General features: G+C 42.8%; 1 protein-coding gene across 1 annotated transcript; it reads right to left on the minus strand.

Moving 5' to 3' along the window:
- Nucleotides 1-27,852, minus strand: TEDC2 (tubulin epsilon and delta complex 2). Its single transcript, XM_088470377.1, has 11 exons — nucleotides 27,399-27,852; nucleotides 25,650-25,720; nucleotides 25,273-25,371; nucleotides 20,709-20,764; nucleotides 16,577-17,051; nucleotides 15,809-15,862; nucleotides 11,709-11,787; nucleotides 8,720-8,840; nucleotides 5,326-5,424; nucleotides 1,455-1,645; nucleotides 1-272 (listed from the first exon to the last, which is right to left on the minus strand). The coding sequence occupies exons 2-11, from the start codon at nucleotides 25,673-25,675 to the stop codon at nucleotides 132-134; spliced, it is 1,341 nt and encodes a 446-aa protein (XP_088326503.1). The 5' UTR covers nucleotides 25,676-25,720; nucleotides 27,399-27,852; the 3' UTR covers nucleotides 1-131.

Raw genomic sequence — 27,852 nt, forward strand, 5'->3', positions numbered from 1 at the left:
TTCATTGAGTGGTTTAGCAAGGCTCTTCAAAGTGACTAGGAAGACAGACTCATTGATCATTCATTATTATAGCTGAGAGAAAGGACAGCAGGATATTTCTTCTCATTGGTGTCCTACGTGCCTGGCGGTAATCAGTCGTCGTCCTGTACCAGTACAGGGAACAGGTTTCCCCCCTCACACAGCTGGGTATAGAGAGCCCTGAGCAGCAGGCAGGAGGTCGAGGAGCCCTGACACTGGGAATCTGTCTCAGCCAGCAGCTCTTCACTCAGCACCTGGGAGAGATCACAGCTTTACACTAACGGCTCAATTACAGGGCTAAGGTGGCACTACAGCAATTATACACTATTAACATGAACACAGTACATGCATCTGTGCTGGGAGCTTAAGCACAAGGTAATCAGCAACAGGCATTAGAATAATGAAGTAATCAGAAGGGAGGGAGGGAGAGTGTAATAGAGGAGGAGAGAGAGACAGAAAGCAACATACAGCAGAGGGGACAGAGTGGCAGGGGGGGAGAGTCAGTGCGAGAGAGAAATAGGGAGAGCGAGAAAGAGAGAAAGTGTGAGAGCGCAACAGTACGAGAGCGAAAGAAATATAGACAAAGAAAGAAAAAAAGAAGAAGAGCCAGAAAGAGTGAGAGAGCAACAAGAAAAGAGAAAAAGAAGAATGGAGGGAAAAAATGAAGGGAGAGAAAAGCCTCAACAACATGGTGACAGGGAGAGTGACAGCATGAAAAGCCCCAGATCCACACATTGTCCAAGCATCGCAGACAGTAAGCAGCAATCACTATACAGTATAAAACATTTTAGATCTGTATACTTGCTTATACCCTCATTATAATGCACCCTATGGGGTAAATTTACTAAGATGGGAGTTCTATTAAAAAGTGAGGTTGCCCATAGCAACCAATCAGATTCTACTTCTCATTTATCTAGCACCTTCTAGAAGATAATACCTGGAATCTGATTGGTTGCTATGGGCAACATCACTTCTTAATAGAACTCCCTTCTTAGTAAATTTACCCCTAGGTGTGAGCCAGTTGTACAAAAATTATATATATTCAAATGTATGAAGTCACAACACATAAGCCTACTCTGACAGAAGTGGTTGTTTTATGCCCGCTGAAACACACGTGATGAGAGATTAATGAGCCATCCAGGCGATTTTCATATCAAGGTTATTTTTCTGCCATTGGTTGATGCACCTCATTGTAAAGCACATTAAAGTGTGTCATATAACCAAAGTGGCTGGGGCCTGCTGAGTACAGAGTGCAGATGGATTGGACAAATGCAATAGCTGGTTACTGCCTTTCACACCACTAACATAAAACTGGAAAGGGACGATAAAGTGGGAGGAACACAGAAGGAGACGTGAAAAGGGCACAATAGTATGCATGTAACAGAGAAGACGGTACAGAAAGAACATAAGACATAATAGCAGCTAAAGCAGATAACCTTTTGCAAATGAATCTTCTGCTGTAACTCCAACACTCTCAGCCGGCTGCGGGTTAGGTCACAAAGCTCATTGTAGTGACTGTATATGATCACGGGGGGAGACCTGCGGTATATGACGGGGCAGCCTACCCACTCTGTACATGTGGTGTTAATGGAATGTTTCTCAGCCCAACTCTTGTATTGCTCAGCAACTAATCAGGGAATAAACGGGAAAGAGAAAACATAGAAGTTATCAAGCAGAAGACATCACATGCTATGAGCAACCTCTTTCTCAGCCCCAATTCCTTTAATTAAGTATTGATAATATTAAACATACTTCTCATCTGTTGAAGTTCATGATTTTACTTTCTATGCTATATAGTGTTACCCCCCCCCCTCCCAAATAACAAAAACAGACTCTGAAAATCTCTTTTATGCAGTTTGTATCTTGTGTCATTTGGATCTATGAGAGTATACCACATAGGGTCATCTTCCACACCATGAGTCCGTTATGCTAGGGAGAGCTCCACTACAGCAATACTACAGATATCAGCTCTGCATTGTACAATGAGGCACGGAGCTAGCATTTAGGTAAGCATGGGTATACCGCAATTTGTGAGAACATTTTGTTGTTTCCAGATATTCATCTAATGTGCAAGTTCAACTCTGTCTTTAGTTTCCTTTAGTAAGTACTCCTTAGCAGCATAATTAATTAATGTTACCATAAGAATATGTTAATTCGACAAACATGGAGTTATAATACAACCTCCTCTCTTAGGTAGTACAGTAATGGTCCATTTGTGTAAAGTTGTTACCAAGCTGGCTGTGAAACCTTTGTATCCTCAGAGCACGATTCTTAGGGGAGCTTTACACTGACTTGGCTGTGGTGTGCTTCATAACCTGTGGTATTATTATTATCATCATCTTTTATTTATTAGGCACCACAAAATGTATGCAGGGTCATACAGAGAAAACATCCAGTACAAAACATTTAAAATTAGAACAGGGTGCAGCATGAAGCATGGATTTAAGAACAGGATGACCCCACGGGAAGACAAGAAGCAAACAGGCCATATACTCTGATGTACATACATACATACATACATACAAACAAACTAATATCCACAACATGGCTTACTTGTATTTTTAAATAAAGCACTGAGACAAAATTTGCCAAATGAATAAATCTAAGATAAATCATATTTGTCATTAAAGTTATTGGTTTGATTATAATCCTAATAATTAGAACAGCAGATAAGGAATACATTTCCCTCCTTTTTCTGACAGGATCAGCCAATGACAGCTCACTTCATAGGGGATGTAATTAGCAGACCGGTGGCTCTAAATCCCGACGGGGGAAGCCCGACACGGGACTTAAGATAGGCGTCGAAATAGATAAATGCACAGGAACGTAGTTATGAGGCCGGCGCCTATCTTAATCCCGATGCCGGAACGCTGAAGAACGCCAGCCCGAATGAGGTAAGTCCAGGGCGCCTTTAGCGTTAGCTGCGGGGAGGTTTAGGTAGCATAGCGGGGTTAGGGGGAGGTTTTGGGGGGGAGGTTAGGCTTTGGCACCCCCGGGGGAGGGTAAGTTTAGGTACTCCCTGGGAGGGTTAGGTTCAGGGTGCGGTAAGGGGGGCTGGGGTTAGGCACCCCCGGGGGAAGATAGGGTTAGGCACCACTAAGGGAGGATAGGATTGGGGGGGAATAGGGAACTTACCTGCCCTGTCTGGATCTTCTCCCTTTGGGCTGTATGAAATGGTGGCTACTAAGCAGCTGAGACTGTCACGGCCAGGGTTTCTCGGCATGATGGTCACCGGGTATTACCTGTGAGGTCATTGTGGCGAGGGGTCTCTGGTGGCATTTGTGTGCTGGTGTTTGGCGAGGGGCATTGGCTGCGCGTGGTTCTGTGCGGGCACATTGTCACTGAGGCCTGGTGAGGCCTGGTGGTGTCTCCGTTCCGTTTGGCATGGGCACCGCCATCTTGCATCAGGTCATGTGATTCAAGCTGTCCAATCCTGGTGGGTCATGTGCTCTTTCCAGCCAGTCACAGCGCGGCACCTGGTATTTAGGAAGGTCCAGAGACTTCATTCATTGCCAGTGCAACGTGTTTCTCAGCTGTGGCTGAGAGAGAGTACCTGTGCCTTACCTGCCTGCCTGTCTGTCTGTTACGCTACTAGCCTGAACCTTGCCTGCTCCAACCTGCTGGATTTACCCTGCACCCTCCACATACCTTTCACCTGCCTGAGTACCTGAACCTGCTGTTCCCTGCTGGACTTCATTACCACAGCCTGCATTTGTTACAGCTCACCATACCTGCACTCATTACAGCTCATCATTCCTGCATTCAGTTACAGCTCATCATATCTGCATTCTGTTACAGCTCATCATATCTGCATTCTGTTACAGCTCACCAGATTTGTTTACTGGACTGTTCCTGCCTGTCACTATCTGGACATTTCCCATTAACCCCCACTACAGTCATCACTTTAGTGCTATACCTGGACTGTTTATTTGCCATTCCCATGTCTTCTAAGTCACTTATTAAAAACTCCACTTTTTCATTTAAGTCTGCTTCTATCACCACCCCGGGTCCACAACAAATTCAGAACCTCACAGGGACTTCATACACATTCCATATGCACAGATACATAAAACTTAATGTATACTCATTTTGTGTGTTGTACCAGAATATTGGAAACTTAGGATACTTGAATCCTCATGTAATATAGCAGTTCTTAGCAAATGGAAAGTTTCCAGCCCACAAAATGGCTGCTGCCAGGATGAGTGGGTGGCAGCACCACATTGATGGAGCGCAATTTACAGGGTGTTTGAAATTCTGCTTCAATTATCCAATCATTAAAATAAAGTATTATAACAACATTGGTCTTCAGTTGTTTCACTTTACTAACTGGATACCTCCATATGTCTAAGAAAGTTTAACAACCTCATTAGCTGCCCTGCTAGCAGCATCAGTGTATGCTGAAGTAGACGTTTCTTCTCCAATGACCCTATATAGTTACCCATATCCCCTAGTGAAACATAGGGCCTCATTTAGAGTTGTATGCTATTTGCATCGCTGCTGTGTCTTTGGATGCAGCAATGATGCTAAACTATGCCAATGCCACAGAAGATCCCTGATGACAAAAGACGCCCCCTGACGGCATTGCAGATCCAAGTGCTGCGTCCGAAGATGCTAGGAACACACTGTACAAGTCTGATTTGCCAATGATCAGGTGATCGGCCTGTTTTATTGCACAGTGTGTAGGTTGAGCGTTTTGCCGATAAAACAGTTAAAAGCGTCCACAAACGCATTCCTTCTATTATGCAATTCTGTCGCCAAAGCAGAAAATCTCGTCCTCGGTCTCCAGATATCGAGCAGTGTGTGCGCATTCCCGATAATCTGCCAATATTTCCTACATTTCCCCGTGACTACGTCATCCTCCTTGTGGACGGACATATGCAAATTCAGTGTTGTGTGGCCGCAAATCGGTAATGTTGAAAATCGTATAATGTGTAGTACAGATATTGGGCTTTCGATTTGCCGAAAAATCAAACAGTTTATCGACCCGTTCAAAAATATCGCACAATATGTACCTAGCTTAAGACTACTCAAAATGGCCGTCACAGCTCGGTTTCGGAAACCACGGCCGACATTTTTTTTTTAAGTTGTTTCATTTAGCTTTAAGAAAATCTTACATTTGAAGCCATGTTATGAAATATTCCCCCTGTTCCTTTGAGCTGAATGTGCTGGATAAATTTAGAATTCTGTCCTTGTGAAGCAGATGGAGACCCGTGGTGATACCAAATGCTGGACAGCCATGCGGAAGCCGCAGAAGGCAGCCACAAAGCAGAAATGTGTGTCTGGCCAGATAATCCTGCAATCACTTACCCAGCTGTAGCTTCTCTACCTCGGTGTGATATTTGGCCACTTCTTCCTGCAGAACTTCCAACAGCAGCAGAGACTGGTAATTCTGCCAGCGTGCCGGACCTTTGGAGACCAGACAAATGTCAGCTATAGGTCTGTCGTCAGGATAGGAACAGTCACAAATGTCAATATAATTACTAAGTCCTGCATTCAGTACAGCTGGCAAAAAAAAACCCCTCAACCTTCCCTGATATGTCTTTTTCTATCTTTGTACAACTTGGACTCCTGTGAGTCTTGTCAGCTAAATAAAAGCAGCCATCTTGTTTGATTGCACATCTTACTGGAAGCGGTCCCTCTCTTGTGAACCCCAGGATACACTGTACTATAGCTGGGACCACTGCCAATCATTTACATCACACACTTCAGCCGACACAGTGGGCTTGATCCTGAGTCACTCACACGTCCGAATCTGGCGATATGTAGGAAACAAGTTGCACAAGATGGAGCCGACATGCATATTTCAGCAGCTGCGAGTGTTTCTGAGTTGTATGCATGTCAGACGCAGCTCACCGATGCATGAATGCGCGTTACTGGGTGTTTGTGCACAAGACAAACATCGCGTGGGAGTTGTGACCTATTCTGAGTGGAGCGTATGGATTGTGCATGACAATTTTCAGTCGCACCTACTGCACCGAGCATGGGGTTGGTGTAAGTGCCGTTACTAGTGAAGGCGGCAGCTCTTGCAGATGTTTAGGATTCAGAATATGGACGGATATTCGCATATGACTTACAATCGCAAAATTGCGATCACATTACGTACATCGGGATGCAGTCAATATCCCGACCGCAGGGATTCTGGCGCTTAGAATCCCGACATTTGTCAGAATCCCGGCGCCGGCATTCTGACCGCCGGAATCCCGAAGGTAAGTAGCGTGGTTGTGGGGAGGGTTAGGCACTAAGGGGGGAGGGTTAGGTTTAGGGTGTGGAGAGGGGAGGTTAGGTTTAGGCACTGGGGGTCAGGGTCAGGATTCTGACCGCCAGGATCCCGAGGCCGGCATCCCGACAGGGTTAGAATACCGACGCTAGTTAATTGAAAGCCTTAGAGAAGTTCTTCCAGATCCCCCCTCATACAGAGAGAGTGGGGCAGTGCGGAGGGTGACCAGCAGGAGTTCTGTGCGACCATTGGGACCCTGCTACAAAAGAACAGAGGGTGGGAGCCTAGGGACCACCACAGAAGTATGGTTAAAATAGAAAGAATATTGAGAACTTTTGAAATAAGCTGGAAATCCTCTTTAATGCTGATTATACACTATACAATTATCTGGCCGTTGCACCCAACATCAGCGGATCGGCCATATAAATGCATAGTGTATGCGGGGACCCATCTGAAAATGTCGATCAGTTGGGCATGTCGGATTGTCCAGCATGCCCATTCGTTGTGTAACGCGACTTGTAGCGCAAGGAGGATAGATGTATGCGGACACATCTATGTATAAGTGAGTGTTTCCAAACTCCAGTCCTCAGGGACCCCAGGTTGGAGGATCGGTGAAATCCAACATGTTGGATTTCACAGTTTGGACGATAACGACACAAATATGATCGTGATATGCAAATCGGTGAAATTTAGCATGTATGTTTTCACTGACCCTCCAACGGATCGCGGAACATCGATGGCCGTCGTCGGCATTTCCGACCAGCATCTCCGATATCATTGCAGGATCCACCAATTCATCGCCTATTGTATGGGAGCCTTATCAGTACATGTTTTATAGATCTCCTCAGTATCAAAACCGAAAAAAATTAGCTTTTAAAAAGTGTCAATGAGTTAAGAATACACCTCGGTTATCAGGACCCCCACACAGTTTACACTATCTAGGTCCCCTAGCCGGTGCACAGGTGTATTCATTACTCACTGACACATTTTAAAAGATCCACAGGTGGAGCTAATTAAAATCTTTGTGGGGAGACCTGGAAAACATGCACTGTTTGGGGTCCCGAGGCCAGAGTTTGAGAGCCTGTGAACTAGGAGATCTGTAAAACATGACCTGTTAGGAGTCCCTGAGGACTGGAGTTGGTAAACACTGATGTAAGTGCTGTGCTGATTGATGCCCATGTTTGTAAGAAACCAAAGCAATTATATTAACGAACTGATTTGGCTTAAAACAATGCCTAATGATTGTTCTAACATGCCTAATGACAATATATAAATGTATAACAAACATTACCAGGAAAGCTATACACCTACAATTAAATTAAATAATAAATTATTATTACAATGTATGAAGACTTTTGGAAAGGAAAAATATGATATTATACAGAGAACACTTTGGTGACCTCTAATAGACTTAAAAAACGTTATCCCGTGCATAGCATGTTGTTCATTTATAGAACTTAATAGAGGACTCAAGTACATTTGTAATAGATTAGATTTGCTGTGTCCAGTTCAACAAACTCTTATAGCAGAGGTTCCCAAACTCAGTCACCGCCATTACAGTACAGGTTTTAAGGCTATCAAAGCTTGAGCCCAGATGGTTAAATCAAATTAACTGAGTTGCTAAATAAGTCACCTGTTCTCATGCATTGATATCCTTAAAACCTGGACTGTAATTCTCGACTTTGGGAACCTCAGTCTTACAGCATACTTCGGAGTCAACATTCAATTTACGTGCAGCGGCATACATGACCGCTCGTTGATGGAGGAACCTGGCATTCCTCTTCTGACAGCCCTGAAAGGGATAAATAATACACTCGGCTCAGCAACTGTGACTGACAGGACCTCGGCAGACTGGCACTGAGGTGGGATCAGCAGCGTTGAGTCACGCCACGGCACAAAATGAACCTGAAGAAAAGCTGTATAGAATAAAAAGTATTTCCTTCTCCTGAAAACCTACATAAAAATGAAAATAGCTTTGAGCGGTCACCGTGACACACTCTGAGCTGGGAAACATTCAGACAAGAAAAATATAATGGCCCATTTGCTTTCAGAATAATGTACTCTGTGGCCTTGTTGCTCTGCAGAGCACGTATGTCCCATATAAGGGAGATAGTGAAGATTATCTTAGGGCTCATTCATACAAGTGGTTAATGAAGGTCTAGTAAGTATTCGCTCTTGTATTGTTCCAGACGGTGCCTGGGCGATATTCAGTGCTGTTTGTTCACGACGTGTTCTCTCTGGAAAACCACTTGAGCAAATTCTTGCTAAACGCTCATTAACCGCTCATCTGACTGAGCCCTGAAGGTAGCAGGAGACGACAGACCGTAGAGTCGAACACTTGTTAAGTGTTATTGACCAGGATATCTTTCCAATAGTTATAGATCTTCTCTTGCCAGTGAAACATTTGTACAATAGAGATGATCTTGCGGAGATCATTATAACGGCCGTTCCGTGAGCTTTGCCAATGGAAATCCGCGCTCTCACCTGGTCCTTGCCAATTATTGGCATTGTCTATATTTTGCTGTAAGCTTCCCACAGCTCTCTGCAAACGTGCGGTCTCTTCTTCTATCTCAAAGAGGCTTAGCTCGGGGGCTTCCGGTATAAACTGATGGGTAATTAAGGAATATTCGTAAGAACTCTTAACATCACACACTCGTAGTAATATCAAATATACTGAAACTTAAATACTAAAACACAATGGAGGTGGTGTATCAAGTTTTCGAGAGAGATCAGCTCCTAACCGTTAGTATATGAAAAATGACAGGAGCTGATTGGTTGGTACTTTCTCTTAACTCTCTCTCCAAAGCTTTATACATCTTCCACACAGTCACTAGTAAGTCCTGCATAAAACTTTAATGACGTAAATCCTAACTATTCAATGTAGCGTGCTCACAGCAAGCAATGCATGCAGCATATAATGCCAGAGATGGAGTGGACAGGATACTATTGCTGCATAGAGCTTGTCCGGTATGCAGGTAAGGAGGGCTGACCTGCACGGGCCAAACTTGCTTCTTGGAGCGTAGGGAGATGGGACTGCTGTTCACTATGGACAAAATTATCCCTTTCTGCTTACACTGGGCCCTTTGGGAAGATGACTGCACATGCAGCCAGACATTGGTCATCTTCCAACAACTCCATATTCCAACAAGCCTAGTAATGATCTGACTCATTACAAATTGATCATCGTCAGGCCTCTCTTAAAGATGTAGGGCAATCACACCGCAATATAAGTAATCAATAAAACCTGCAAGGCGCTCCCACACAGGCAGAATAGGAACCGCCTAACACCCAGAAGTCAGCAGATTGCAGATTTACCATTTCTCTGCTATCTCCATCACAATTCTAAGACCAATTGCCCCCAATAACAGATAATATGTAAGCACATTGCCTGCTTATCTCTGTTCTAAAATACAATTTAGGGTCAACCTGTTACCAGCCAGTTAGCCAATCAAATGTCAAGCAGAACAAACAGATTATCTCCCATCATGCACCAGCGTCTGATGTATTTTTCTTTGACCTTAGACAGGTCTGCACGTGCAACCAATATGTGGTCCCTCTTGTAAAACAACACCGGTAAAATGCTTAGAAGAAACATATTTCATTACAGTGTTTTATGCATTTTCCTTTATTTTGTGCCAGTTTCTAAATACTGGCAAATGTACTGTAATTGTTACCACTAGGCAGAAGGGGCACTACCCCTGAAATATTATTTTCTGTGCTTGCACAAATAACCATCCCATGGTGATAAATCACTAACTCATATGTGCAGCCCCTAAAGCTATTCTCTCCTACCTATTGTTAGATCTTACTTGGGGGAACAACCTGTCTAGGCTACCAGCAGCAGGCAGCCCATTCTGAGATCACTAAGGAGCTAGAAGACATTTGATGCTTTCCCTGAAGGCAGAGCCGTAACTAGACATTCTGGTGCCCTGAGCCAGACAGAGCATTGGCATCCCCCCCCCCCTTAAACCCTCCCCCTCCCCTGTGTCTGTCCACTTCCCTAAAGCCTAGCCCCCCTCCTCCTAACTCTGCAGAATCTGCATCCAACCGCTCTGCTCCCCTCACTCTCTTTGTGTCTTATGATTTCCCTAAAGCCTAGCACCCCTCCTCCTAACTCTGCAGGATCTGCACCCGACTGCTCTGCGTTCCTCACTCTCTTTGTGTCTGACCATTTCCCTAAAGCCTAGTACCCCTCCTCCTAACTCTGCACCTGACCGCTCTGGTCCCCTCACCCTCTTTGTGTCTGACCATTTCCCTAAAGCCTAGCACCCCTCCTCCTAACTCTGCAGGATCTGCACCTGACCGCTCTGCTCCCCTCACTCTCTTTGTGTCTGACCATTTCCCTAAAGCCTAGCACTCCTCCTCCTAACTCTGCAGGATCTGCACCTGACCGCTCTGCTCCCCTCACTCTCTTTGTGTCTGACCATTTCCCTAAAGCCTAGCACTCCTCCTCCTAACTCTGCAGGATCTGCACCCGACCGCTCTGCTCCCCTCACTCTCTTTGTGTCTGACCATTTCCCTAAAGCCTAGCACCCCTCCTCCTAACTCTGCAGGATCTGCACCTGACCACTCTGCTCCCCTCACTCTCTTTGTGTCTGACCATTTCCCTAAAGCCTAGCACCCCTCCTCCAAACTCTGCAGGATCTGCATCCGACCGCTCTGCTCCCCTCACTCTCTGTGTGTCTGACCATTTCCCTAAAGCCTAGCACCCCTCCTCCTAACTCTGCACCCGACAGCTCTGCTCCCCTCACTCTCTTTGTGTCTGACCATTTGCCTCCTCATGACTTTAGTGTGTATGTGCGTGTACATGTAGTAGAGAATATAGAGTGTAAGCTCCACTGGGGCAGGGACTGATGTGAATGGAGAAATATTCTCTGTAAAGCGCTGCGGTATATGTGTGCGCTATATAAATAACTGGTAATAAATAAACAAATATATATTGCTATCCCCTCAATCTGCTGTTAGAATAATCGCCTTAAGCAACAACTTCCAATAGGACATGCTTGGAGTGTATCACCGTTGTATAACTACCAGTCTTCATAAATCATTTCTATATTAGCAGCAAGAAGATAATACTGCAATTACATTAGTCTGCTCCTGAACACCAAACTGCAATAATTGAAAATGAAGTAATAAGAAAAAGCACCTTTGGTAAGTAATCAGGGCATTTACATCTACAGTCATACGAAGAGCGAATAGCATGTAACCTGCACAGAGGCAATGTGGCTATGCACATCTGCATATAAATGAATATCTTGTGACAACGATACAAAGACAGTCGCCTAATACCCCTCTAAAGATCTATAGGACCACATGTTTATATACAGATTTCATTTAGACAGAGTCTGGCAGCTGGGATATTAGGAGTCTGGTTATATACATCTATTGGCAGCATCAAACTACATTTTACAATGGTCTATTCTCTAAGGAGCGTTGGGGCAGTGTTTTACGTCACATAGCAGGAACAGGATACGGTTGTTTGTAGCCTCTGTATAAATGAGGGTCTGGAAGCAGGAACATGGTCTTGTGTCTCATAGAACTTCTCCCATAATCTACAAAACACAGGAAGGCGGTACAGTTATCTCACCACGGAACGAACAAACACCATTTCCTCACAGTTCTCATCAATGCGACTATTATGCTGGTCATTAAACACTTTCATACATTCCTTAGGAAACCTAACAAGTAAGATGTTCATCGCATAAGTGGAACGCACCATATACGTGAAATATATGAGGGTTTGGGTCACTCAGAGCCTATTCTCTATGTAGACTTCACCGAGCCCAAAGCTAGATTACAACAAATCAAAACGCATCTCTCTCTTAAAAGTGATCTGACCACCTAATGATTAAATGTTCCTCACCTGCCTCTTCTCCTGCGATTAGATATATAGAAACACAGGGCTGATACACAGATGTACGCTAATGCCCCCGCAGCCGCAAATCTGTACATAGGGGCTGTTAGAAAGTACACAAATTGCACAGCCGCTGGGATTCGTATTGAGAAACCCAAGCGATTGTGGACAAAGATTCAGCATCGGCCGCAGATCAATTGATAAATCGGCCTTCTGAGTAACCCTATGGTCGCGCAGAATGGCTACGGGAACTGAGACGCCAGAGCCATTTTTACTGTGTACGGGATCGCAGTTGCAGGCTGAGACACGCCCTGAACACGGTCACGTCTGTGTTTGAGTCACCAGCCCCCAGTTGCCGCCCACAAACGGTTCCTGCCTGTCAATCACTTTGCAATTAAATCCCCACTGCAAGCAACAACGGTAATGAGATTTGACGCAATCATCGGCATTGCGTCCATCTCTGAATCAGGCCCACAGACCACCATATAAAAACTGAATTAAATATTGGAAACAAAATGGAGAGCAAATTCAGCTTTAGAACCCTCCCTCCTATAAATTGGAGCCAATATTAGCTTTAACCTGTTGCCATTATGAAGTGCTGGTATTATTTCTTTTTTAGGCTTCTTTTTGCTATGCCTGTCTGTGTCTGCATGAAATACTTTGTGAGCAGAAATCCTGTAGTTCGGCTTAAATGCTCGGTCAATTGAATGCGGATCAGAAACCGCAACTTTTCCCTCCCGCGGGACACTGCGGCCAGCTGGTGGGGATGGCACTGGGCGGGCTGCTTTACTGGTGCCCTGCTATAAGGGCAAGGCGCATTTTGCCATTTTAAAATCAGACAGAGCATGGCGCCTTACTAAAACAGCTTAGTGGGAACGCTATTAACTAATACTTAAAGAAATACGGTATAATAAAGATTTGTTTCTTAAAAAGCTTCAGTAAATAGTGTTTGTTGTCTATTAAATTGGCGGTACGTAATAGATTGAATCATGATCAGAAGAGAACTGCTCTTAGTTATGATACATTTTTAATTGATTGTTAAGAAACAAAAGGAAACATAAACCTGTAAACCACTGCCCCAAATTAAGAACTTGTGTATTTGGCAATTATTTTCTTTTCAGGTGAAACCACCTTACAGATCTGACATTGTCAGACGGTGCGAGGCTTATACTAAACACTGATCATTCAGGTTGGAAAGTTTTGGTTAGGAGTGACTGGATCGGTGCCTTATACAGTATTTGGTTTGGGATATGGATATTTAGCAAGATTTGGGGTAAATTGGACTCTAGGGGTATATTTTCTAAAGGTTGGTTTTAATCGATTTAAAATCAATGAAATGTGGCCAACATCGATGTTGTGTTTCTGGGTCAAAATCACACATTTAGTAACAGACAATTTTTGATTTGGTTTTATCCCCAGAAACAAAACATTGATGTTGGTCGATTCTGAATCGCTGAAAATCAACCTTTAGTAAACCTACCCCTAGGAATACCCCTTCTGCCAACCACAAACAAGCTGATTTTTCTGGTGTGTGGTGAACAGGTCACAGTTGTTGCTCTCAGAAGATAAAATATTCTGATGTTTGGAGTAAAGCAAAGTAGAGCACGTAACTGTGTACCCGGAACAAACCTTGCTGCAGTGCAAGATATGCAAATACATTTATTATTTTTGCAATATATGCGTGGGGTAAATGCAAAGCAATATAATACCGGCTGCTTTGCATTTACCCCACGCATTACTGGTCAATTGGTCGACAGTAAAAAAAAAAACGTCGACATTCAGAAGGTCAACACATTCTAAATAAAAATTTAAACATGGTCATTAGGTCGACCATCTTTCTGTAGACATGTATTTAGGTCGACGGGGTTGAATGGTTGACAGTCAAACGGTCGACATTTAACATGTGGAAACTAAAATGACGACACTATTTATCCATGATACTTAGGGTTAGGTTAATACAGTGGTTCTCAAACTCGGTCCTCAGGACCCCACACAGTTCAGTTTCCAGGTCACCCAGCAGGTGCACAGGTGCATTCATTACTCACTGACACATTTTAAAAGATCTCCCGATGAAGCCAATTATTTCACTTGTGATTCTGTGAGGAGACCTGGAAAACATGCACTGTTTGGGGTCCTGAGAACCGAGTTTGAGAACCTGTGGGTTAATATAACAAAAAAAGCATGTGTCTACATGTTACATGTAGACCTTTTGACGTGTCGACCATTTAACCCTGTCAACCTAAATACACATCTACAGAATGCTTGTCAACCTAATGACCATGTCGACCTTTTTACTGGCGGCATTCAGAACATCGTCCTTAAATACCACAAATGCTGGACAGCTTTATTCTTACACAGCAATTTAGATGTCAGTTTGGACACTCCCCTCCCAAATCTACCTCTTTCTGTACATTTACATCTGCCCCACCTGCAGTGCAGCATGGTATTACCAAGGTGCAAAGTTACTTGCTCTTACAGGTTGAGTCTCCCATATCCAAAATGCTTGGGACCAGGGGTATTTTGGATAATGGAATATTCCGTATTTTGGAATAATTGCATATCATAATGACATATCTTGGGAATGGGACCCCAATATACACACAAAATGCAGTTATGTGTTATATACCCCTTATACACACTGCAGGTCATTTTATACAATATTTTCAATAATTTTGTGGCTCAAGCAAAGTTTGTGTACAGAAATAAAATTCATTTATGTTTCATATACACCTTATACACACAGCCTGAAGGCTATTTTATACTACATTTTTAATAATTTGTGCCTTAGACAAAGTTTGTGTACATTGAACCATCAAAAATCAAAGGTGTCACTATCTCAGTCATGCCAAAATTATTCTGTATTTCGGAATATTCCGTATTTCAGAATATTTGGATATGGGAGACTCAACCTGTATTTGCTTTACTCTCAACGCAGAATCAGGCCTTATACCGATAACTCTCCTGACTCATTTTAGTATGAAGCAAGTGTTTCGAGTTCATAAAACCTTTTAGAAGAGGATTTTATTATTCATTGGTTTAAGAATACTATCAATTTAAACCGGGACACTAATGAAGTACACAGATTTGCAAAACTGTCCACCACCACATAACTGACCCCGAGGATGACAGGTAAGCGCAATTTACTTCATTTTACTAAATTTTTTTCTGAATCTCTCTATAACAAACTTTTGGCTTAGGGGTGCCGTGAAAATCATGCTGATACTCTAGGGCGCCGTGGTTCAACAAAGTTTGGGAACCACTGGATTAATCCTTAACGTGTTTGCCTAAGGCTGGGTACACATTAGACGATATATCGTCCGGTATATCGTTTTGACAGGGATCGGTATATCAGGCACATAGTCTGTGTTCTCGCGATTGCGCGCTCCTGCAGGTCGTCAGCGTAGTCACATCTGCTGTTCTGCACAGCAGATGTGACTATCCGGCGGCCGACAGCATGCTCCTGGATGAGAGCGCTGAACGATATATCTCGCTATACCGTTCTGTGTGTACGGGTGACCAATTTATCGTTATGTCGGTCGTCCTAACGGCTGCGATCCAGGATCGTCTAATGTGTAACACAGCCTAAGTCTATCCACACAAGTCGTACATCACCCATAATTCTAACATATATATAACATACTTTGATGGAATAGACATTATAACTGTGAGTGCTGGTTATTATATTGGTACTAAATACACCAGCGCTCTCGTGTTTTCACCTGCTGTTCCTCGTGTACACCTGACGATATTCCATCGGTAATTTCAGCGTTGCCCTGTAAAAAACAAAACAAAAGCGTCCATACATCTGTTCCCTACATGTGAATGTATGTCATATACATGTGTATAGCCATATATAAAGAAAAAATGTATTCCAGTGATATTTAGTGGTATATTTACTAAAGTGAGAGTTCTTATCAATGGAGATGTTGCCCATAGCAACCATTCAGATTCTACTTAACATTTAACTAGCACATTCTAGAAGATGATAGCTAGAATCTGATTGTTGCTATGGGCAACATCTCCACTTCTAAAAACTGTCACTTTAGTAAATATACCCCTTAGAATCACTGATAAACTAGACCACGTGTGCTTCTTGCCATCAGTTTAAACACCTACGGTGGAAGAGGCAAGTACCAACCTTCAATAAATTAGAAAGAGACTTTGGAAACTCTTCCTCTGTAAAGAATTATAAGCTTGCAGAGCTCTCTCGTGCTATAATGAAGCCTAAGCACCACCAATTATGCAGCGCTGTACAGAGAATCTCTCTCATTCCAATGGAGCTTAGAGTGAAAATTCCCTAATGCGCAAACACACTTTTATCTAGCAGCCAATTAACCTACATGCATGGATTGTGGGAGGACGCAATCTGAAATAACCCACACTAACACGGGGAGAACATACAAACTCCACACACACAAGGTGCTGGTTGGGAACACTAAGCAATGTGCCACAGTGCTGCCTTAGTCTGGACACCATAGATTTCTTACCCTTTATCTTTCAGAGTAAAAGTTCTCTGCGGTCTTGGGTTCTCCCCATCTGGAACTGTAGTAGGAGAGTCTGGTGTAAATATCATGTTGGGTGTCCTTATGGAGCTTTCCCTGGTCTCTGGCTGCCTGTCTTTGCCCTTTTCTGGAGCTGGCTGTTGTAAAGGTGTTGAACGTGCAGTTTTATTATTCCATGGTCCTCTTCCAGGCCCTCGGACGACGGTTTTCTTGTCTGGGATCGTCTTATATGGAGGGTTCAACTGGTAGGTCGCTGGCTTCTGTCCTGTACGTAGAAGTCTGTGTAAAGGTTTGGCTGGCTTTTCTTTGGTCGGTGGACAAGACAGCGCTGTCTGTGTGCTCGGCGGAGCTGTAACAACGGTAGCTTCTGTTCTGCTTTTCCCCCGCACTCTCATCGCTTTCTCCAGGGCTTTGTTCAGTAGTTCCACCTCCTGCCGCTCCTCTGGGGACAGCTGGCTCTCTATGATAGGGAGACCCAAACAATCACTGATAAAGGACTGTCCTCTCCCCATCTCAGTCTAGATCAGATATTTTGGGACTTTCTGTAAGGTGATATGTTTATTTACATACACATTTACTAACACATTATTTGCACGTGTCAAACTCAACCATTACTCCCATCTGAGCTCTTACTAAAGTCCCATCGCTTTCTACAGCTCCACGTTTCATGCACTCACATGTACGCCCATCGGGTTTGCATACAACTCTGAATTAGGGCCTTTGGGGATGATTCAGACCCGCTCGCAAGCGGGTCGATGGTCGGCCAGTGCGCACACACGGCTTGCGCGAGCCTCGGAGCTCGCTACAAAGCGGAGCGGCTGTCGATGTTGATCGACAGCTCGCCCCGTTTTGTAGGCGTGGGGGGGGGGGGGTGGCTGGCCAAACGTAGGCGTTCCCGAAGGAACGCCTGCCGTTTATGGGCGGCCCTACTGGCATCATTCGTGATGTCAGTTGTAAATTTCCTGCTCTATTAGAGGCAGGAAGTTCATTGGGGCTTGCGGGAGCCGAGACCCTACCACAAGGGTCTCGTCTCAAGCCCGATGGTTGCGATAATCGCGACCATCGCCACGACGCTCGCAAAACCTGTGGGTGGTCACCCACAGCTATGCAAGCGGCCTGGAGACGGATTTTTTATTTTTATTTTTTTACATAAATTCCACCCTGATTCAGAGCGAACACCTCTGAATCAGGCCCTTTGTGTATACTGTACTTTTTGGATATTAACTTTTTTTTTTTTTTTTTAATTATCTCCTACCACGTTGGTGCATCCCCAGCAATGAACCCCCTGAGTTACAAAGACCTATCTACAAATACCGTATTAATGAAGTCCTGCAGAGCTGATAATACAGGGCTACGCCACTTCCAGTGTAGGCGACATCACACGCTGATTGATGCCTCATCCTTATCCTTCTCTCACCAGCCGAGGAATAAACATTGCAGAGTCTGCCTCCGCAGCTTTATGTACTCTTTACAGTTTACAACACAGTAATGCCAATAAAAGTTTGACTGAGTCACCGCTTGCATGGATAAATTGCTTCCGCCTCTCACTGATGGAAGCACAGCAGCATAGAGGAACTCGCCGATACCCGTGGCTCTATTCAGTGCTCACATACAGACATCTGTACCTGAACAACGGGGATCTCAACAACATCAAATAATTGGTGACAAGGCAAATTACTACAGCCTAGTAAACCGACCGAGGAGGGAAGAAAGCAGCTGTAGGGTAGATAAAAAATCCAAATACATACATACATACATACATACAAGAACAAATATAAATAATGATAATACCACCCAAGCAAGATAAGCTTGCATAAGATGAATAACTCTTTATTGATAATTTACATCTTAAATGATCTGCAACAAAGATGCGTGTTCCCGAAATATAAAAATAAAACAAACGTTAATCAATGGACATTTGCTTAAAATCAAGTCTATTTTACAGTAACATAATACCACACACAAGAAATCTCACAGCAATCATGTAGCAAAGCACAACAAAAAAAGACAAAAATGAATAGTACATGCACTAAGTAGCTCATATATAGATATTTTTCTGCTCTGTTGCAGCAATATAATGGTGCATATCGGATCAATGCCTTGCTATTGCCAATTTTTAATTAAACATAGCAGAATTCTGTTATGGTGTTAATAAGTTCTTTATCAATCCCAACATGTGTCATAACTTACTATACGATACTCAGACATATAACAGCTTAATAAAGAAACATAAATATAATACTACTTTAAAAGATAATTAAAGATTTCAGAGGGCAACCCGAGCTAATATTATGTAAACGGTAGCAAAGAAAAAAATGTACCAGCTGGAATAAAATGAATTACATTCAGGCATAAAATGAGAATATTCATTTTGATTAAAGCATCTCATTCTCCAGATAAATAGAAAGCAAAATATCACTTCTGCTCACACTCCAAGCATAGAGACGGGAACTCATCACAGGGAGCAGAGAATTAGCATATATTAGCTGGTGATAACCTAAACACGTATTATAGAGCGTATGGGTAAAGATCGCTCCTGTTGTGCCGGCTCCCGATGTTCTGAGTGCAATATTGTGATGTTTTGCTGTAAGAAAATTGATTTAAATAGCCTTTTAGGAAGGGCAATAGCACCCCGCTGCTCTACTTACTATACAGTAAACTGTCTGCCTTAGAACTACAGTAATGAAGCCCATGAATGATTAACCTTCTCTTCTCCATCACATTTCTGAGTAACTATTCCTGTACTATATTAAATTGGGAAAAAATTTAAAACTCATTGGGGTGACTGCAGTATGCAGGTCAGGGAGGGATAATCTGCAAGCATATGGCTGAATTCTACAGGTGGGTGTGATATACTGCAATCTATTAGTCTTTATAAAGATTGTAGATTTTATTTATTTAACCCTATGTATTACAGAGTTCTGTGATACACAGTAACAGCCACACTTACAGGAAGTTCTTCTGCCACCTTACAGTATGTGCGTTGAGCAGCCCCAACTTATGTTGCACTCTGGCAGGGAGAACGGGCCACTAGGCGGTATATTTACTAAAGTGAAAGTTTCCAGAAATGGAGATGTTGCCCATAGCAACCAATCAGATTTTAGCTATTATCTTTTAGACGGTGTTAGTGAAATGTTAAGTAGAATCTGATTGGTTGCTATGGGCAACATCTCTACTTCTTAAAACTCACACTTCAGTAAATATACCCCTAGATCTTAACTATGGCAATATAGAAGCGCAAATTTTATTTCCAACATGGATGAGGATACTCCCTTCAGACAGGAACTTTAAATGTAAAATGGTGTTAAAAGTAGAGATGTGCGGTTCGGTTCTCCAGAAATCCGAATCCACACGAATTTCGTGAATCAGGGTAAATCCGAGTCGCGGTTCTGATCTCCTGAGGAGATCCGGGTAAATTCGGGTCGCGGTCCTGATCTTTTTGCGGTTCGGAATTCGGATTTTAAATCCGAATTTCGGGTTTTGGATCATAAATTACATGATTTTAGCTGTTTTTAATACTTTTCATCTATATATATTTAAAAAAAAAAAAAAAAACAGATCCAAAACCAAAACACTTGGAGGGTGGTTCTGCAAAACCAAATCCAGATCCAAAACTAAAACACAGGGGTCGGCGCACATCCCTAGTTAAAAGCATGTTGTCATTGCCGATATTTTAAATATTGTGCACGCTGTCCAGTAATCCATCACGTACAAGCTGCATTGCTCTCCTGTCACATTCACAGCAACATAAGAAGGGGTTAATGACAGAATGCAGGGAGGACACCTGTGCTTCACAGCCAGAAAGTTAGACATCTGACAGTTACTTATCAAGTGTCCTCAAATCTGGAGGTAAAGAAATCCCCCACATCTCTAAAGCAACAAACAGTGACAAAAATAACCCAATTTGTGGTTTTGTCGTGTCTCATACGTGCGCACTGTGGCTGCCGTAAATATATCAGCTCTGCAGTTTCATCCTGTGTCTGGGATTATGGATGATACACGTTATGTGCTTTGGCCTAAAACGTATGTATGGCAGAGCTTAACAGAGGAAGAATAGCTGGAGCGTGCCAGAGGAGAGATGAAAGCAGTAGGCAGAGAACAAGGTAATATCACTCACCCTGAGGCTCGCTTGATTGATCATCCTGCTCCGAGGTTTCACACTTGTCAGGATTCCTGCAGAAAGAAACGACTAGCGTTTAGCATATCAGCACTGCAGCCTGTACACTGCAAGATATGCAGCTGGTCGCATACGCAAATTTGCAGCTGCGGCTGCCTCCCCTTCATGTACCCGTGCCAGATGCGCCAGGATTACGACTGGGGGCGTGGCTTCACTGTGAACGCTAAAAATCACAGTATACAATTGACACACGTTACAATCAATGGTCGGATAGTGCAGATAATAAGTAACCAAATGACTTGGAGCACGTCAAATACAAAGCGAAGAAGATAGGATATTTTTTTGTATTTCTTTTTAATGACAGCACATTAAAATATATAAACAGGCTTCCGCTCCCCCAACTGAGCATGAAGCAGTGCTTGTTTGTGCAAAAGAAGTGTGTACTGCAGTGTTTGCATAAATGGGCGTGTTTTAAATGTTTGTGTCCAATCAGGTGTAGTCATTATTAGCAGTATGCAACTTACACCAGGGTTATAGCACACGCAGGTCAGACCACTCCAGCCAGCTATGTTTACGGCTTTTCACAGGCTCTATTAGTCATACGGTAATTCACATCTACAGGCTCCCACACCACACCCGCACTGTACTTTCGCAGTGTCTGTACACCCATTCCAGCCCCGTAATCATACACAGTCCCAGGTCCAGCATACGCCTGAATAATGACGCACACTACACGCAAAATAAGCCTTGTGTTTACATCTGACTGTGAGTAGAGCCCTTTAGGCTTATAGGGCCTGATTAAGAGGTATACGCTGTAGCTCAGCCTCTGCGTCGTTGTGCCCAGCGGCTGTGCTACAATATGCAAAAGCCGCAGAAGTTACCTTTAGTAATAAGACGCCCACTGCCGGCTTCTGTGAGCCGATGCAGCCATTAGATCAAATGCAGGAACTCTCGGGTTACTGAGGATGGCCTTCTATGTCATGCTGCCGAGGCCAGTGAAGCGGTCAGCTTCTCTTTCTGGAAAGCTGGTCATCGCCACCTCTTCCCAGCCGCCAAACGGTCGCTGCATGTTAATGTTGTTTCAGCTTCGGGGGCACTGCGACCATAGAGTTTAGGTACAACTCTAAATCAGGCCCATATATCACTTGTGGAGATTCAATTCCCAGCATTGCATCACGGTGATCTTCAGCTGTGCACATCACTGTATAGTATGGTAGCCAAACATCTATGCTCATCTATACTGTAATGGTTGTGCCTGAATTTTACATAGAATTTTTGGGGGGAGAAATGTACTCCTTGGGAATGAGTATGAACTATGGAGACTAAAAACAAATATATATTTTTTTTTTTGTGTCTGTCCATTCCGGCACCACGCAAAAACTACGGGATGAATTTGGATTGCGCTTTCAATATTTTCACCTAGAAAGAAACTGAGGTATGTAATATCTCAATGTGACATCATGAAGAGGAGCAATAAAGAAAAAACAGACGCTTGAGACTCGGTGCGTGCAGTGTCCTCAAGCCAAAAATGACTAAATGTATATAAATATAATTTTTGGGGGGCAAATATACTTTTAGAGACTGTTTATAAACTATGGAGACAAAAAATGATGTATACACCCATATACACACACACACATTATATATATATATATATATATATATGCACACCCCGAACGCAAACAGTTATATTTGTATGTATATATAAATACTTATATGTGTATCTCTCAAGATCTATTTTGCCGGAAAATCCAACAATGTATTAAAATAATCTGCCAGATTAGTGCTTGACTCATGAAGTTGCAGTATACTTGTCAATCCAGTAGATGGCACACCAAAACAAATACTAAATATCATAGAGTCACTGCTCTTGCTGCTTGCAACCTTTCAGTGTTACTGTAGGTGAGGTAGCAATGGATTTGGGATCGCACAGCATTGCACTGAAAGTTGGTGTTCCCGATCATCCCCGAGTTATGCAACGGAACCCAATTTAAAGTCACTGCTCTGCAGAGGAACCTAATTGAGGAACAGATTTTGGCGCAGGTAAAACTGTGTTTATACTATGTATACCCCTTATCCCCAACTATTTTAATTGTTAATTAAAGCGCCTGCAGTTTCCAGTAAGCATCTGCTTCTCTATGACGATCAACAAGTCACAGGGACAAATGCTCAGGGCTGCGGGAGTAGATCTCAGGATCAGCTGCTTCTCCCATGGGCAGCTATACATGGCTTGCTCACGAGTTAGTAGCCCCAAGCAACTTTTTGTGTTATTCCCTGAAGGAAAAGCTGCAAATATTGTTTAACAAAGACATTTTGTGATCAATGCCTACAATATAAAACATACAACACAATATAAGATGCCACTGTCTTTGTAAAATGATTTCCGCTGAGCAATAACAGACATCCACACGAGCAAAGCTGCGAGCAGACATCACTGATTCCTAATAGGAGAATCATCCTATGCATTCACTAGAATATAGATGTCATGATACAGCAATAAAAAAAAGGAACAACTAGTATTTTCTAAGCTTGTTTATATGATGATCTATGCCGTATAAGGGCACAAGTCTATGCAGCGACGAAGGGCAGCAGGAGCACCTGCGACTGAGTGGGTGTTATAGAACGGCAATACAGCATCAAGCTAAATGGGAATGATGGGGGGTGGGCTATTCAGTGGTGAGCGTATGCAGAGATCCGGCCGCTTTCAGCTGGATCTCCTGCACTAGGATAAGGCTGGTGCAAATGCATTGTTGCTGCTGAGGATTATGGGAGCTACATTCATAGATTCGGTCAACTACGAATAGAGATGTTAATCTACATTTATTTACAAACTTGCAAAGCGGATGGAAGTGCCCCCACTTTACGTGCACCCAGTATTTACAGCTATTACGTTCATCTACAAATAGTGACCACACACTGCAAATTTCAATCAAATGAAGGGATACTGCAGCATGTTTGGGTAAAAAGCCGATCAGATATGATCTTTATTGGGCATGTTAGTAAATGAGGTAAGAATGTGACTGCAGATCACCATTATCAGCCGATGCATGCAGACATCTTCCTACAATGGTGAATGATGACTAGTCCAGAAGGGACACAAAGTTAGATCTTATCCAGTCACATGGTGCTCTTTCCGAGCGGCAGTATAAAAAAAAAAACACAGGGCCTGATTTCAAGATGTACGCTAAAGCAATCACAACTGCATACTCTCACGGATCGCAGTTGCTAAAATATGCTAATGCCTTCCAAAGCACAGCGGAGCATAGGGACATCGCTGCCTTCTCATATCCGTCCGACATCATAAACATCTGCGCACATCGGGCAGTCACGCAGCATGTAAGTCACGTCTGACCAGCTGTAATCTGTGCGGCTCTCCTGACACGTAGAAATCTTGCATGCTATGAAGAAGATCGCAATGGCTAATTTATGCATGCCCATGAAACAACGTTTAAACGGTCTAACATGCTTGCGTTTTTCTAAACCACCCCTCCATTGACCAACTGTCACTCATTTTGCAAGAGCTTCCTCTGTACGAGCGTAATCGGAAGACAATCGCGGCGCATGCAGTGTGGCTTTCGCGCATGTGCAATGGCAAATAATTGCTCGATCTGCGTAAATATTTTGGCTTTGACAAAATCTCTAAGTCAGCCCCACTGTGACTACATCGCACTCTTCCAAAGTAACACTTATTGTTTTTGAAGAGCTTCATGTTATCACTGATTATCCTTTGCAATTACCATACTAAATATAGCACTGCCAGTTATGAAGGGATCATGTCACTGAAAGAACATATTATTAAGCTGCAGGATTACTTGTATGTTGCCAAGATCTGCACACAGGTGAATATATTCTCATGCATAAATTACGTGGTCATTTCCGGCTCAGGGAACCTGAAAATTACTATTAGGTCTGAAATAATCAACATCAAATTAGGTTCAAATTGTAACACATCGTTGCTACCTGGGTTATGCATTAACCCCAAAATGAGCTTAGAATTACATTCGTAGAAGAGTGCATTGCTGGATAAGATTAACGTTATCAAAGTAATGTCTAATAATAGAGAAGAATGCCTACACCAAGGACTGGCAACCTTTTGCTATCAGTGTGGCGGTTAAACTCTAGTTAAGCTCAGTTTGCCAGTTCTAGAATTTTGTTATCTTTATAGCACTCAATGGTAATTAATAATAATGGGACCAACAACTAGACATAACTAATATATAGTAACAGAAAATATGTAATACATTTCAAACCACATAATTATATAGTGGGCGAAGAAGTGAGGGCGGTAGCATCAAAGAGTTAGTGGCAGCTAGCAAGACCAATACACCAAACGAGATTATAGGCAAATCGGTTGGTTTAGGCTTATTGGTATTGTTTTACCATCTGAAAATAAAGAAACAAATTGCTCTTTTAATTAAAAAAATTATCAAGGACTAAATTTAAATCTGGACGTTACATATTGTGGAATGGAGCGACAATAAAAAAGTGTGCCGAGGGTTGCTGACCCCTGTACTAGACCAAAAACTGTACATAGCAAATAATCAGTCCATGTCCTACAACGTACCAGTCACCTAGAAGCACCCGGCTCTGCCTCAAATGTTCTTCAAGCTGTTTCTCTTCTTCCTTGCAGCTAAGTAGAGCCTGATTCAGCAGGGACAGCAGCCTGGGGGAGGAAAGACACTTGGTATAGCATAAAGGCTACAACAGACGTATTAAAAGGGTATTACATCGTTCCACTCATTATTGTCATCAACACAATCAAGAGATGCATTCATTCCACCAACAGGAATGTGTATAATACAGACGAGCAAAGGAGTGTGTGTGTGTGTGTGTGTGTGTGTGTGTGTGTGTGTGTGTGTATATATATATATATATATTTTTTTTTTTTGCTTATTATGATTGTTGTTTTGAGCCAGACTTTCATCGTGTATAGGTCAGTACCTGTGAGAGCAGCTTGAAGACAACATGATGTGGTTATCTGGTCTGGTCAAGAAAAAGTAGGTTTAGGTCACCTATAGATATAAAAAAAGGATTAAGAAAATTATAAAGATGCCTTACATGTACAGCTAACTCTTCATTTGCAATAGACTTCATTCAGTGTATATGAACGACCATCATCTACAAATATATCTGCCGATCACTCAATCTGCATGTCTATCTTTGCAGTGTGTACCCACCTTAACCCTCTCTTTAGATTACATTAGCCATTGTGGCCTATAGGTTACGTTTTCTAAGTTTTATGCCAGATAGTGATCCTTGGAGCCCTCTCTGGCAGCCTAGACTTGCACATTAGAAGACTGATAGCCGCACATGTGCAGCGGGTGATTGAAGTCCAAATCTGTCAGTAAAGACAAAGCGCATTCCTTTACTATTTACTCTTCACTGGCACAGGCTCTTACCAAAGCCACTGTCACGGTAAGAGAAGTTTGATAAATAGCCTCTAAAAATCATTCCTTATTGCTGTGATAAGGAATTATATTTTTCAAGGCCTCCGCTGCCACCAATAAAAAATAATTAATACATGTGAGCAGCACAGATGATGTAGTGATTAGCATTACAGTTTCACAGCACTGACATCATGAATTCAATGCCTGGTCATTGTTCATCTGTGTGAAGTTTGTATATTCTCCCCTTGCTTGCATGGGTTTCCACTGGGTGCTGCGGTTTCCTCCCACACTCCAAAAACATACTTGTAGGTTAATTGCCTCCTGGCAATAAATTAACCCTAGGACAGTGGTTCTCAAACTCGGTCCTCAGGACCCCACACAGGTCACGGTTTCCAGGTCACCCAGCAGGTGCACAGGTGTATTCATTACTCACTGACACATTTTAAAAGATCGGCAGGTGGAGCTAATTATTTCACTTGTGATTCTGTTAGGAGACCTAGAAAACATGCACTGTTTGGGGTCCTGAGGACAGAGTTTGAGAACCTGTGTCCTAGTGTGTATATATCATAGGGGAGATAGAGTGTAAGCTCAGTGGGGCTGGGACTGATGTGAACGACTAAATACTCTCTGCAATGTGCGCTATAGAAATGACGGTTAATAAATAGGCATGAAATAAATTGACACTGCAAATGGTATGCAGATGTGCAAGATAGCCCTGCATTCATTCATAAAGTCTAAAGGTCATCATGAAAAATTTTATTAATTTAAACACCTATATATTCATTAAACCAAAAAAAGGAAATGTTGGATGGCAAAAGGTGCATGTAAAATAAATGACCTAATAATTTATGTTGCTGAAATAATCTGGGCCCCTTCTAAATAGTAAAGTTACACTGAACAATGAGACAATTAAAATAAAAAGCAGACCTATGAGCCAAGTGACTAGATCTAAAATATAGGAGCAGCTGCACCAATAAGAAAATGTATTTATTATGAATTATTTATAGCAGCAGCATATTCCCTTGCGCTTATACTTGGAAGAGGCAAATAAAACTCATTTTAGCACTTTACTCCATGCAATATTGCACATTTCTATTGTTTTCATTCATTATCACGCCTGGTGACTTTTCTGAGTAATAAAATGATTAGTCAATTAAAATACCTTGTGGCTGTGTCACATTACTTGGAGGAGGTGGGTGAGAAAGAGGGACTGGCAGTACAGAGCACATGGAGGGGGTTGGAAACCTGAAATAATGATACAGAGCTATAATCCACATACAAATAGCGAGAAGCAGATCATTACCTGCATGAGGGATGTTCCAGGCCTTGGACGGTCAGTAAAGCCTCGGCTCGCAGTGACAGGTCCAGCCGGGAAACGATCCCTCTGCCCGGGAAACAACAACACGAGTATAGGAAGCAGGAAATGCACGGGGGCCGCTACCCTAGCGACTGTTGCTATGCGGAAGGACGCGTTCCGGCTCCACCAATAGCATAACTGGACACATAGCGGAACAATGGCAGCTATCCTATCAGCGTTCACTTTTTAATTACAAGCAGTGCTGGCGGGATAACTTATTTTTATTTACATTCAGTCATTCACTAACTTTGCTATTAGATTTCCCCCGTAGTATTCCCGCACTAGTGACTCAGGGGTTCTTTGCTTCTCATCTCAAATGCTACTACACCTAAGCAAGATTTAAAGTACAAATATAACGCAGGTCTTAGTACAGGCCAGCAAACAATAAAATGAGAGGAGA

Source organism: Taudactylus pleione, unplaced genomic scaffold (assembly GCF_031769625.1).
Source record: "Taudactylus pleione unplaced genomic scaffold, aTauple2 ptg000098l, whole genome shotgun sequence".
Classification (NCBI taxonomy): Eukaryota; Metazoa; Chordata; class Amphibia; order Anura; family Myobatrachidae; genus Taudactylus; species Taudactylus pleione.

Bases quoted from the DNA above. Each gene is read 5' to 3' on its own strand.
- TEDC2 (XM_088470377.1), bottom strand. From the start codon at position 25,675: ATGTTGTCTTCAAGCTGCTCTCACAG. The intron at 5,425-8,719 runs GTGAGAGCGCGG...TGGTCTCCAAAG, and splicing joins CAATAATTGGCAAGGACCAG to GTCCGGCACGCTGGCAGAAT. The intron at 273-1,454 runs GTTATCTGCTTT...GATCTCTCCCAG, and splicing joins AGAAGATTCATTTGCAAAAG to GTGCTGAGTGAAGAGCTGCT.